The following is a 14,971-nucleotide window of genomic DNA, read 5'->3' on the forward strand; positions in this document are numbered from 1 at the left end:
TCCAAATTATCAGAAAACCAAATATGGCTTATAGATTATATCGCCTTATCTTATTGCATTGGATACAGGTTGTTAGAGATTGCACTAATATTACAATATACAGGTACTATTTTCCAAGTTGTTCTCTTTTCATCTCAGATTAAGGCAAACATGTGGTATTTAACCTTTTGGGATTGGTTCATTTCTCTTAGCATGATGGATTCCAGTCGGGCCCATTTGTCCACAAAGAATTGCATTTCGTTTTTTTTAATAGCTGAGTAGTATTCCATGGAGTAGATGAACCATAGCTTTCTTAGCCAGTCTTCCACTGATGGGCATTTTGGCTGCTTCCAGGTTTTTGCGATCGTAGATTGTGCTGCTATGAACATAGGCGTGCATGTTGGTTTCTTGAGTAGAAGATGTTTTGGATATATCCCAAGGAGTGCTATTGCTGGATCATATGGTATGTTGATTTTCAGTTGTTTGAGTATTCGCCAAACTGATTCCCATAGAGGCTGTACAAGTCTGCACTCCCACCAGCAGTGGAGAAGGGTTCCCTTTTCCCCACATCCTCGCCAGCAAGTGTTGGTGGTATTATGTATGTGTGCCATCCTTAATGGAGTTAGGTGGTACCTCATTGTTGTCTTCATTTGGATTTCCCTTATTGCCAGGGAACTTGAGCATTTTTTCATATGCTTGTTTGCCATTTGGGTTTGTTCTTTTGTGAAGTGTTTGCCCATTTCCCGTGCCCATGGATCTACATCGAAAATCTGTAAAACCTACTATACCCTCAATACGCTATGTTAACCTGTAATGGGGGGGAGTGCAGGGAAATCTTTCAGGACCATAAAAAGAGTGAGAAAAAAGTACAATATAGCCTATCAAGATCAAATCTGGTAATTCATAGATAACAGACTCAAAGCAGCACTAAACAACACTAAAACTACTATACCAATGCATGAGGGGGGAATCGGGTGCGATCCTGACAACCTCTTAACAGGAGGTCATGTGCGTGGAGCAGGGGAGCACTCCAGAGTGGAGCAGGTGGTAAGGAGGAAGCTTGGATCCCAACCATGAAGACTCCCAGACCTTCACCACAAACTATTAATACGAGCAACAAGGACTATATCCCAACTGCCAAGGAGGCCACAGGGAATTGGATGCCCTCGGAGGCCGAGTACTCTGAGGTCACCCACCCCCAACCGGAGCTTCCACAGGGGATGGAAGAAGTCCAAACACTACCGCGCAGAAACCAACGTCATCGGAAAGACAACCAGAAGCCCTGAGTGGTCTGCAGAAACAGAAGAACAATAAACGTCCTTCGGGACCAGGGAGGAGAGCTTTCTCTGGTCCGAGCCTGGCTCCACCTCTGGACCCCCCCTCCCTCGCAATGACCATCGGGATCGCTTCGAAAACCCCTCACAGCAAACAAACAATCATACAAACTAAAAAAAAAAAAAAAAACCTAAAATAAATAAACAACAGAAAGTAGAACTTGAAATCTGACAGGAAAGAGCTGGCATGGATTGGCTCATGCCTCGCTGGGTGGGTCACAAAGATTAGTTTTACTCCTCACCATGGTGTTGGGGATTTTCCTGCACACCCCCCCCCCCAAAAAAAAAATGTTCTGCACCTAAAACGTTGACATATATCTTGTTAGAGTTACAAGCCAGTCTGGATTATCCTAAAATCTGCCAAGATCAGCAAAATTTTACTTCAACACAACAACTGGCTAAATACTAAGATGAAATGGACACGAAACAGCTGAATGGTGCCTTATGGCCATTTTAAGGTATAGAGCAGCCGGTCCTGTATATGAACTAAATTGAAATGTCAATGAGCTAATCATAGGTTGTGGCTAGGACTTGTTTTCCTTTTTTTTTTTTTTTATTTTTTATTTTTTTTTTTTTTCTTTTTAATACACTGGTTACTCAAAACCATGTCAACTCCATAACATTGCAAATTGCTGTTGATGTTATATTGGGACTCTTAATTGACTGTGATGATATTCTGCCAGCTCAAACTTCAGACCAGAAAAGGTCTCCCCAAGAAACTGTTCAACCCATCTGGACAATAAGTAGCTGGACTCTATGCTTGGTATATGTTTGCAATGAAAGAATCTTGATTGAATTTGAACTGTAATACTGCATCAAGGTGGAGGAATCCACCGGGGGGAGGGGAGGGGGAGGGAGGGGGGGATTCCCAGAGCCTATGAAACTGTCACATAATGCAAAATAATTAACAATAAAAAAAAAAAAAAAAACCAAATATGGCAAAATCTTTACTCTAAAGACTTACGTATTTCTTTGAAAGGCAGAGAGAGAGAGTTGTTAGGCTTCCAAATTTGCACAAAGTTGATTTATGTTGACGTAAGGAGCCACAAATTCCACCCAAGGCTCCAACATAGTGGCAATAACCCAAGCACTGGGGCCATCATCTAGGGCCTCTTAGGCACACAGTCAACTAGATCAGAAATACAGACCAGGCAGGACTCAGAACAATGGCCCTGAGCCAGGAAGCAGGCACTGCAAGATTTTTAACCATTCCTATATTCCTAGGAGAAGAATCCTATGAGTCCACTGCTCTACTTGTCCACAACCTACGAAGACAAAATCCTACTCAACCTGTCACTAAATTCAAAAGAAGCTAGGAGGAATGGATACAAATGATACTCATATACAACTGGAATTCCAGAAATATCCCCAATAACATAATCCTAACATAACTTTTTAATACTTTTATGGAAACCACTAAATGGAAACAGGTAATGAGACAAAAGCCATATCGCTGCCACCATTATTGTATTCCTTATTGTCAAAGACCATCTCCAAAAAAATGATGACATTTCCAGGCATGCATGAGCCTATGAACCAAACTCATCCAATAAGATACAAATGAAAAATCTATTGGGATAGTTTTTCTGATAAAAAATGTCTTATCTAAAGGAAACAGATAAGAGACAGAGGAGAGAGGAAGGAAGGAGAGAAAAGGAGAAAGCAAGAAAGGAAGGAGAGAAAACTACAAAAGCGAAATTTTTTTCCCTTTTTCACCTAAAGTTATTATAAGAAATATATGATGCTTGGAGTGGCAGAAGCCAACCACCAATCAGGACGAGAATCATGACCAACACACAAAAACACAGAAGGAATGGACTTCTTACAGACCTTGATCAAAGAGATTTCTTCAGCATCACTAAAGCTGTTCATCTTGGAGATCCAATTACACTTTTTTAACCCAAGAGTTAACTCTTTAGGGAATAATTCACAAACCTGAACTTCTTAATTTATATTCTCAATTGCTTAACAAGATTGCAGTACACATTTATTTACTTAAATACATTATGTTCCATACACTATTAAAGATAATACATCTATTCATTCTTTAATAATCAAAAGAAACAAAATACTATAATTACCATTATACAGATCAGAAACATAAATCTCGGGGAAATGTAAGTGACTTTTGTCCAAAGTCACAGTTTATTAGAGATTAAAAACTAGATTCCTATTACCCAAGTTGCATGCCTCTAAACTACAACTACCTACCACAGAGATCACATACACTATCTCTAATATTTATGTACTTAAGTGTGGCTAAAAATACTAGGTCAAAGAAAAGTGAATTATTCAACATTTTCATTACCAAATAACATAATCCCAAGATTACCCTGGATCAGACTTGGGAAACTTTAAATAGGCTAGGTACTTGAATGTGCAGAGCAGTAGGGTCTCAGGGAAGCATACTTGCCAGAAGCTTGGGACTCAGGTGGAGGGGAAGAGCTCCAGGTCATTACACCACCACACTGAAAGACTGGGCTTCTAAAGGCTGGGCTGGGGCTCAGGGACTGTGGATAGCCCAGGGAATGGGATAAGGGGATGTGTGCCAGTGAGGATCACTGCAGGAGCACGTTGTAGGTGAGGAATGACTTCTGAGGGATTCCCAACAACAAGATTACTGTACTTGCAGTAAGTGAGGGGGCTGAGACCAGAAGGTTTGGAGGGCAGAGGCCAGAGGATTTTTACGGGTCAGACCAATACACCAGCCCACATGGGAGACCTGAACTGGACTAGCTAGCATGGACCATAACCAACCACCATTCACTGGCGCACACTAAAGCAAAGGCTGGGGGCCTGCCTGGCAGGGCTATATCACAATACCTGCCAGTGAAGAGTCAGAACAGGAACCAGGAGCAGACCAGTCTGGGCCAAGCAACAGCACCCGCCAGCAAATCCCAGTCTGCTGAACATACTGGCAAGCACAGAAACCAAGGCTAGGGGTAAGTGTGGTGGGGGTTATCACTCAGACTAGGCAGCAATTCCTGCTGTTGTATGTGAGGGCTGACTGTGTGGTGGGCAGGATGAGCTGAGACACAGCATTCATTGGTTTGCGTAAGAGATGGAACTGGAGAAAAAACTGACCCAGCTTTGCAACTACCAGCTTGTGCATAGGCTAATGTGGATGACACACAGAGCCAGATCCTGTAATGGCAAACACACAAGAGTCAGGTCTGGGATCACATCAGATGAGGTTTATTCCCCCAACTGAACCACGGGACTCAGAACTTCAACCAAGGGGATAATTGCAGGACTGTGGACTGACCATGCAATGCATATTTCAGAACTGGGCCTCTGAGCCTGGCGTGGTAGCCTAGCAGCTAAAATCCTCACCTTGCAGGCACTGGGATCCCATATGGGCGCCAGTTCGAAACTTGGCAGCCCTCCTTCCCATCCAGCTCCCTGCCTGTGGCCTGGGAAAGCAGTAGAGGATGGCCCAAAACCTTGGGACACTGCACTCATGTGGGAGGCTCAGAGGAGGCTCCCGGTCCCTGGTTTCAGATCGGCTCAACACCGGCCATTGTAACCACTTGGGGAGTGAACCAGATGAAGCAACATCTTCCTCTCTATCTCTCCTCTTCTCTGTATATCTGACTTTCCAATAAAAGTAAATCAATCTTAAAAAAAAAAGAAAGAACTGGGCCTCCTTAGTGGTTAAGACGGAGCAGTAGACAGCATACCCAGATACACACAGAGGATATAGTAGTCCACTGGGGCCTGTAGAGAACATCTTGTACCATAGCAGAGGAAGGAAGACAGAACAAATTAGTCAACTATCCCAGTCAAGCATTAACAGCAAATATCTGGGCAAAAGCAGACTCTAAGGTGGACTATATCAGCCAATGGACCTTGGAAGTATTTCCTCATTCTTGGATCAGCAAGATAGACAAGATAGACAATCAGCAATTCAGAACTATCAAAACCCTGGTAATATGTTCCACATTGGAGACTCTGGATGACACCGGGTAGCCGTTCCCCATCCCTGGGTACCAAGGCGGTTGGGGGGCTAGGTGCAGCTTCTCCACTTACCTCTTCTCTTTGCCCAGATACAGGAAGAAGAAAAAGAGAATCTGTAAACGATGGTCTCACCCTCTTTCCCCTAATCCTCAATCCTTCCCACCCGGATCAACTATGTAAACATCAAAAATTAAAAATAAATTTTGAAAATAAACAGATCAGAAAACTTAATTTACAATGGAGTACAATGGCTATCCCATTCTGAACCAAAGCTTTAAATTTTAGTAGCAGATAAGGATCTATGAATTGTGTTTTAGGTGCTAATAAGCCGTTAAAAAGCAATTACAAGAGAGATTATTAAAATTCTGAGTCTTTCAATTCAAGAAAGCAGTAGTCTGTGACCAAAAAGTTTTACTGAATAGAACCTCTTAAATCATTATTTCCTTGGGCCCAGCGGCGTGGCCTAGCGGCTAAAGTCCTCGCCTTGAAAGCCCCAGGATCCCATATGGGCGCCGGTTCTAATCCCGCCAGCTCCACTTCCCATCCAGCTCCCTGCTTGTGGCCTGGGAAAGCAGTCGATGACGGCCCAAAGCTTTGGGACCCTGCACCCGCGTGGGAGACCCGGAAGAGGTTCCAGGTTCCCGGCTTCGGATCGGCGCGCACCGGCCTGTTGCGGCTCACTTGGGGAGTGAATCTTCGGACGGAAGATCTTCCTCTCTGTCTCTCCTCCTCTCTGTATATCTGGCTGTAATAAAATGAATAAATCTTTTAAAAAAAATCATTATTTCCTTCTGGGTGAGGCTGCAACTCGTAGTCTCCCCACTTCATAAATGGCAATGACATGAAGTATACATTTAATTTGTTTTAACTTTTTAAGCAAGAGATGGAGAGAGTGTATGCTCCTATCCACAGGTTCACGCCCCAGATGCCGACAGCCTCACGAACAGGGAATTCACCATAGATTTTCCAATTGAGCCACCACTGCCACCTGCAGAGTCTACATTATCAGGAAGCTAGGGTCAAAAGCTGAGTCAGAACCAGGTTATCAACCTAATATTTCCAATATGGAACACGGATGTCTTAACAAGCATCTTACTGCCAGACCAATTATCTACCTTTAAATTTCAAAATCATTCAGTCAGCTAGAGATCCACATTGTCTTTTATTAATTTAAAATTAGATTTTTTTCTCCCTCTATTTTTTTTAAAGATTAGATGTGTTTTTTTTAGCACTGATTTATTTTTATTGCAAAGTCAGATATACAGAGAGGAGGAGGAGAGACAGAGAGGAAGATCTTCCATCTGATGATTCACTCCCCAAGTGAGCACAACGGCTGGTGCTACGCGCCGATCCGATGCCGGGAACCTGGAACCTCTTCCAGGTCTCCCATACAGGTGCAGGGTCCCAAAGCTCTGGGCCGTCCTTGACTGCTTTCCCAGGCCACAAGAGGGAGCTGGATGGGAAATGGAGCTTCTGGGATTAGAACCAGCGCCCATATGGGATCCCGGGTCAAGGTGAGGACTTTAGCCGCTAGGCCATGGCGCAGGGCCCTTTTCTCCCTCTCTCAAAGAAACACATTTAAATATGGTTCTACTCGGCCTTCCTTTGTTTTTGCCCTAAGTTAAACATTTCTTCCTCTCAGGATTTACATCATAAGTTTTACAAGAAAGCAAGAAGGTATAAATTATCTTGTTTTACATATAAGAAATACAAAGTTCAGGCAAGCTTAATAACTTGTCCAATATTACCTAGCTAGTAAGTGACAGAGCTGGGTTTAAATATAGTCTATCTTCAAAGTACTTATTCCTCTGACTGCTCTAGCAGCTATTAAAATTTAGTGCATGTAAGAATCTACTCAAAGCCCAGCATTGTAGCATGGCAAGAAAGCTACTGCCTAGAATCTTGGTATCCCTTTTGGGCATCAGTTCATGTCCTGGCTGCTCCACTTTAAAACTAGATCCTTGCTAACAATCCAATGAAATAGTAATGGTTCAACAACTTGAGCCCCTGCCACTCATGTGGGAGATCCAAAAGAAGCCCTGGCTACTGCCTGGGTCAGCCATGGCCCTTGCAGCTTTGGGGGAAGTAAACCAACAGATGGAAAATCTATGTTTCAAACAAGTATCTTGAGACTTCAAGGTGGACTATGTCAGCCAATGGACCTTGGAAGGATTTTCTCATCCTTGGCTCAGCGAGATAAACAGCATTTCAGAACTATCAAAACCACTTAAGCAGAATCCTCAGAGCATGCTCCACATCAGGGACCCTGGGATGACATCAGGTGGCTATTCTCCATTTCTGGGTACTGAGGCAGCTGGGAGGCTGGGTATGGCTTCTCTCCTTATCTCCTCCCTTCTCCCAAATACAGTAAGAAGAAAAGTTGGGAACAATGGTCTCACCCACTTCCCCCTAATCCTTGACCCTTCACACTATAATCAATTATAAACAACAAAAATAAAATTTAAAAAAATACATATAAAGTATCTTTATAACTCTGGCTTCCAAATAAAAAACCATTTTTAAAAAATAACCTCATATGACTATCTTACATGCTGATCAGTAAGAGTATGCAGAATGGGCATCCAGCTCAGCAGTTAAGATGCTAGACACCTGCATTCCATATCAGAGTACCTGAATATTGAGTTCCACATCCACTTCCAATTCCAGCTTCCTGCTAATGAACACCCTGGGAAGAGCAGATGATGGTTCAAGTATTCGGGTTTCTGCTACCAAAGTGAGAAAATAAAGATTGTGATTCAGGTTCCTTTCTTTGACCTACTCCTGTCTCAACTGTTGTAGGCATTTGAGGAGAGGTCAACATATGGAAGATCTAGCTTTCAAATAAAATGAAAATATTTTATAAAAGTGCATGAAAAATGTTCATCATCATAATCTGTTAGGGAAACACAAATCAAGTCACTTTGTACTTACTAGAACAGCTATAATCAGAGACAGATGATAAGGAGCAGTGGCAACTGCTTATGGTTGGGAAAGCAAGAAACAATGGCCCAAACTTGGGTCCTGCTTAATCTTTTAATCAGTTGATGGACATTTGGCTTGTTTCCACTTTTTGGCTAGTACTTCAACAAAATTTTTGCAATGACATATATTTTTACTTCTGGGCACACACCCATAAATGGAAGTGCTGGCTGTGTGGTAATTCTGTGTTTAATTTTTTGAGTAAGTTTCAAACTATTTTCCAAAGCAGCCATACCATTTCACTTTCCCACCAGCAGTAATGTGCAATATGGATGGTCCCAACACCCACTGGATTTCAAAATTCTATGATATTTCCATACTAAATAATGACCTGTTAAAAATGCCTGCTTAAGAATACAGTTCCTTACGTTCTGGGTCCCTACAAAGAAAACCTCTTACTTAGTACATCATAAAGATAAACGATGCTAACAAGAAAAGTACATAGGCTCTGGTATCTAGAAACTGACTTTGTAAGCAGCCTTAGAAAGCAAGGAGAGAAAAAAATAAAAATGATAAACTGGAAAGAAAGTAAAAGGAGCTTGTCTACTGCTGACTACAAAAGTCAACAGGAAACAAATCAGTACAAAATCTCCCCCAAGGCAAGGAATGTCCCTGATTAACAGCAAATGAGTTATCTTTCTTTCTCATACTCTACTCCCAACATACCAGCTTCCAAATGCATCTTTGGAACAAGTGCACTGAAAGGGAGGAGAGCAAAGGAGAAAAAAAATATCATAATTGGTCTCCTCCCTTCAAAATTCCAGAAGAGGAGCAGGGAGGTAGGAGTGGGAACTAACCAATTTCAGCATGAAATTCTGTTTACAACTTAATATGTTCTTATTCTTGGAACTTTTTTCAAAGTTACAAAAATTTTTCTTTGTGCACTACTAATTTCTTTACATTGACAATAAAAAGCTGTTTATACTTAAAATGGGCATAAAACTAGTGGGATGACTTCAATGAGAAAGATCACTACAAATAAGGTTTCATGGAAGAGAATAATGGGAGCCTCAACAACAACGACAAAAGCAGGAAAGATCCTTTGTAACTTCAGGCACATAGAAACCCAAGTTCAGGGCCCAGCACAATAGCTCAATAGTCCAGTCCTCCAGTTCCTAGCACCAGGAACCCTAAAGGATGCAAGTTTGTGTCCCAGCGGCTCCACTTCCCATCCAGCTCCCTACTTGTGGCCTGCAAAAGCAGAAGCATGGCCCAAGGCCTTGGGATCAGGTGGGAGATCTGGAAGAAGCTCCTGGCTTCAGATTAGCTCTGCTCTGGCTACTGGCAGCCATTTGGAGAGTGAAGCAGCAGGAGGAAGTTCTTTCTGTCTCTCCTTCTCTCCCTAAGTCTGATCCACCTTTCCAATAAAAATAAACAAATCTTTTTTAAAAGGGGAGGCATTTGGAAAAAAATGTAAAAAAGAAACCTAAACTCAGAGGCTTCCAATTAATTTTCTTTTTCATTCCATTTGAAGAGCAGAGACAGCCAAAGAGAACATTCAGGGACTGGTTCAGTCCCCAAACACCTGTAAGAAGTCAGGACTGAGCCAGACAGCAGCCACGTTAGAGTTAGGGCCTCCCTAACTCTGCTGCCTCCCAGAATATGCATTAGCAGGAAACTGGATCTGGAACAAAGTAGCCAGGTCTAGAACTAGGCACTCTGATACTGGATGTCAGTGTCCCAAACAACAGCTATCCACCACATACCCTCCCTCCCCACTTATGAATTTTTAAAGTCATTTCACTCGCTAGGACCAACCAGAAAGGCCAGATCACCTACTACCTCAAGCCACTAATGTTAGCATGAAAACCAGGAGTAGAAAAGTTTCAACTTTCAACTCAGTATTATCAAAAAAAAAAAAACCTGAACTCATGCTTTAACAGGTAATACAGCATTCTATTCATAATAATACAAAAGTAAAGTGATTCATTCCATTAATTTAGTACAAATAGAACATATTTACAGTTTTAAAAAATTTGTTAATCCTTGGAGTACCAACAATCCTCTTATTTACATACCATATATAAACAGAGATACAAAGAACATATTTAAAGAAACCACATGAATCAAAGTATAACAACAATTCAACATATGTCTCTAGAGCTTATAAAATACCTCCCCTTGGAGCAAATAAGGTACACATAAATGTAACCAGCCTTACTCATCTGACTATTCTGCCAGCTGAAATAAGGGGTACCAAAATACAAAAACAAAGCTTAGCCCCTAACCTCAAAGAACTCACATGAAGGAAAGGGAGGAAAGTCCTTTGAGAACAAAAAACCTGCACTGACAGACAGAATTCACCAGGTGAAAAGGTGAGAGGAAGGGTATCAGCAGGCCAGGGAACAGCACAAAGTTATGAGCACAGAGCAAACAGATCATCTTCACCTGAGTGACGAGCACAGCAGGGTAAAACGAGGAAGGAAGCATAGGCATGAAATTGTGGTGGTCACGGCAAGAAAAGCAGCTGGCATTTGGATTGCTGAGGGCCCTAAATGCCGTGACCAGGTGTTTGGCCTTTATTTAAAAGGGACTCAAAGAACTGACACAAAATAAAGCTAACTGATATCAACGTGGCAAAGTGGAAGTCAGAGTAAAAGGGAGATATCATGGGACTGGAGATGTGAGGACACTATTACAATAGTTAGGATATTACTGTAACAATTCTAGTGAAATGTGATCGATCAGCAATAAAAATAACTAAACTGGCTGTTATTGTGGCCCAGTGGGTTAAGCCGCAGCCTGCAATGTCAGCAATGCCACATCAGAGCTCCAGTCCAAGTCCCATCTGCTCCATTTCTGACCCAGCTCCCTGCTGACAAGCCTGAGAGCAGAAAATGGTCCACACGCGCAGGCCATGCCACCCACAGGGGAGACCAGGCTTCAGACTTTCCCAGTCTCTGCTGTTTATTATAGTTATTTGGGAAGTGAGTCAGCAGGTAAAAGACCTTTCTCCACACCTCCCTCTATGTGTTTGTGTGTCACTCTGCCTTTCAAATAAATGAATAAATCCTTTAAAAAAATATCATGTAGGGGGGGGACCAACAGCAGGAGCAACAATCTGCACAACCTAACTTAGATGTGTACCACATCATATATATCCTGTGTCATCTGCTCTACACCCTTATAAAGCAAGGTCATTATCGTCCCATTTTACAAATGGGAACACTGAAATTTACAAATTTTAAGTAACTGTGCAAAAGTCAACACAACTAGGTAGGTGGTAGAGCCTGAGCACACCCCAGGACTAACTCCCAAGTCCATATTCTTGACCATAAGTTCCTGTACCAAGGTACAGGTCATAAGCAAAAAAACTGTAATCAAGAATTCTTCAAAAGATACTATCAATAGTACTTAATGACTCTGATTATCCACATCCCATACACAATCTTCATTACATGCTAACTTTGCCCTTCCTGAACTACTACTGAAAATCCATTATTCCACTCATCCGAAGATTTCTAATATAATGTCTTAAATAATCCAACAGATGGTTTAAACCTTGAATTCTTGTTTTAAAGGTTTATTTTATTTATTTGAAAGAAACAGAGAAGGGAACACAGAGAGATCTCCCAACTGCTGGTTCACTCCCTGAATGACTTCAATCAGCAAGCGGCAATGTCAGCCCAAGCCAGGAGCTTTGTTTGGGTCTTCTATACAAGTAACAGGGCCCCAAGTACTTCGGCCATCCTCCAGTGCTCTCCTGAATGCATTAGCAGGAAGCTGAGTCAGAAGTGGAAAGGCTAGAACTTGAACCAGCACCCACATGGGATGCCAGAGTCACAGAGGCTGTTGAGCCTGATGTTTCACAAGACCCTAAATCTTCCATTTTTGACTATAATGAGTTTCAGATATCCTACACAAGAATTTTTTAAATCTAAAATTTTCATTGTGGCTAAAAGAAGAAATAGCCATACATAGTTAACAAAGTACTTTTCAGTCAGAAAACAATCTTGGTAGTTCCAAATTGGTAAAGAATAGTTTTATGTCTCAGAAACTGAAAGGGGATATGTGTAAAAATGCTCATAATTAGTATCTAAGTTAAATACAAGGGAATTTCAAAAATTTAATGGGAAATGCACATTACATCACTCCTGGAGAGGTCTTAGGCTGTGTCAGATGCTTCCATGTTTCAGATTTAGTTTCCTGCTGATCATTCTGGGAGGTAGTCCATCACAGCAAGCCCAAGCTGACATTCTGGGCTCCTGGCTGGGGCCTGGACTCACCCTAGTAATGCCAGGTATTTGGATAGCAAAGCAGTAGATGAAGATTCTCCAGCTCTGTCTCTCCTCTGTCACTTTTTCTTTCAAATAAATAATAAATCTTTTCTTTAAAATGCATGGGTTTTAGAAGCCAACCTGATGGCTCAACAGACTAATCCTCCACCTGCAAGCACCAGTACCCCACATGGATACTGGTATGTGTCCCAGCTGCTCTGCTTTCAACCCAGCTCTCTACTTATGGCCTGGGAAAGCAGTGGAGAATGGCCCAAATCCTCGGCACCCTTATACCTACATGGAAGGCCTATATGCTCTTGGATCCCAGCTTCAGATCAGTCAGCTTTGGCACAACAGCCATTTGGGGAGTGAACCAGTGGAGGGAAGATCTCTCTGTCTCCCCTTCTCCTCTCTGTAAATCTGCCTTTCCAATAAAAATAGATAAGTCTTTAAAAATTAAAATACATGGGTTTTGGAAAAAAAAAATCTTTCACCACCAAAATAAGTTTTTTAATTCCTTTTCATAACTTCTTCACATGCCCTCAGTTGTAGGAGGAAAAAAGGAACTCAAACTAAAAGAACTCTTCGGGCCCGGCGGTGCCATGGCCTAGCGGCTAAAGTCCTCGCCTTGAACGCGCCAGGATCCCATATGGGCGCCGGTTCTAATCCCAGCAGCTCCACTTCCCATCCAGCTCCCTGCTTGTGGCCTGGGAAAGCAGTTGAGGACGGCCCAAAGCTTTGGGACCCTGCACCCGTGCGGGAGATCTGGAAGAGGTTCCTGGTTCCCGGCATCGGATTGGCGCGCACTGGCCCGCTGCGGCTCACTTGGGGAGTGAAACATCGGATGGAAGATCTTCCTCTCTGTCTCTCCTCCTCTCTGTATATCTGGCTTTCCAATAACAATAATAAATCTTTAAAAAAAAAAAAAAAAAAAAAAAACCTCTTCTATGCTGTAAACAGTCAGCTTTCCAAATATGCATACTTTTATCATAACAAAATAAAGTCAACATAGTTCATGAAACCAACACGAATTTGGTACTCCAAAGGGAAATCAGGCCACCGATGAGGCTTCCAGACCCACTTCTATTTAATAAGTGTAGTATTAGCACAGAGGAAAAGGATGCAGACACTCCATTTCAACATACAAATCCTATTCCAATTCCATCCTCCAGAAAATATATTTATTGAACTGTATCACAGAATTGCCAAATAATGCCATTTGTTTCAATAAAGCAAGGTCATGCTTCCTTCTATGAATGTACTGATTTTCATAATGTTTGCAAGGTTTCCTATCTAATAAATTCACATTTATCCTCAGATAATCTTAATAATAAAATAACACAACACATTTCTTATTAAATTTAACAACCAAAGACAAAGCATTTGTCATGTTCTAACAAATAGTGCTAGTGGTCTGGTTGACTGGATCACCTCCAAAGAACAACGATTAGCCACAGGTGTCAGTTAAAAATCTAACTGTAAACATGGGCTGGGTCAATCAATAATTAATGCAATTCAGTGAAAAGATTATTTAAATAAGAATTTTTCTTTTAATGTTTGCAATTTGACTGACATTTAGAGCCCCCTCCTTTTTTTCCATAATCATGTATATACATTAGCACAGGTCCTTCACCAAAAAAAAAAAAGGTTGCATTGTGTTAGTTCCAGTTATAATTTCCAGCTGAGTCAAAGTTCTAACAGTAGTAAAGCAGGAAATCCAAAAGGAAATTCCATCACCAGTTCCTGGGGCTTGGTAACTCAAAGGTTCTTTGAAACAGAGATACTGAAGTTCTTACCTCATGTCTTCCAGCAAATCACATTCTGCTTGATGTTTGGCTTGAAGTTTTGTCATCTGCTCAACTTGAATGTTTTTCAGTTCTTGTGTAACTTTTACCTAAAAAAAAATGCATACATCTATGAAGATCTTATTACAATTTTAACCAAAAATTTTTTAAGAAAGCCCTTAATATTTGTCAGAATACATGCTCTTGCTCACCTCTCCCCCTGAAGGCTATAAATCTGTCACTGGCCATCTATTTTTATTTGCAGGAGATATTTATTCAACAACAACAAAAAAAAAAAGCCAAAAAACTAGAAAGGAGGCTGAACCCAAATATCTATGTATGAAAACAATGGGTTAAAGAGATGTTTAATAACCTGCTAGCCAAACCACTTCTTGCAATAAGCTCAGTGCATATCCAGGTCCTCAGAGTTTTAAAAGAGCCTATTATCTATCTCTTCCAGAAAGGGGTTAAAGGCATTAACCAACAAGAAAGAGCAGAGTTTAGATGGCAGGAGGGAGCATAACACCTAACATCCAAGGGCTGCAACTGACACAATCATGAAGTCACACGCGTGAAGCATAAATTATTCCCTAATGGCTGCGAGAAAGCACACTGCCTCAGGACGGTGCCCTGGACTCCCTAACAGCGCATCAAATCACAATCTCTTTCTCACAAAGGAGAAAGCAAAAGTGACCTTCCAGCATATGCAGTGCTTTTCAAC

The 14,971-nt window shown here is 41.6% G+C and overlaps 1 protein-coding gene across 2 annotated transcripts in view; it reads right to left on the reverse strand.

The window, feature by feature from the left end:
- Positions 1-14,971, reverse strand: part of FCHSD2 (FCH and double SH3 domains 2) — a 261,041-nt gene that overhangs the window by 244,439 nt on the left and 1,631 nt on the right. For both annotated transcript variants that reach the window (XM_058663557.1, XM_058663556.1), the window contains exon 2: positions 14,263-14,360. In XM_058663557.1, the coding sequence (XP_058519540.1) occupies positions 14,263-14,360 (98 nt within the window). The remainder of the gene's footprint in view (positions 1-14,262; positions 14,361-14,971) is intronic.

The sequence above is a fragment of the Ochotona princeps genome, chromosome 4 (assembly GCF_030435755.1).
Source record: "Ochotona princeps isolate mOchPri1 chromosome 4, mOchPri1.hap1, whole genome shotgun sequence".
NCBI classification, from domain to species: domain Eukaryota; kingdom Metazoa; phylum Chordata; class Mammalia; order Lagomorpha; family Ochotonidae; genus Ochotona; species Ochotona princeps.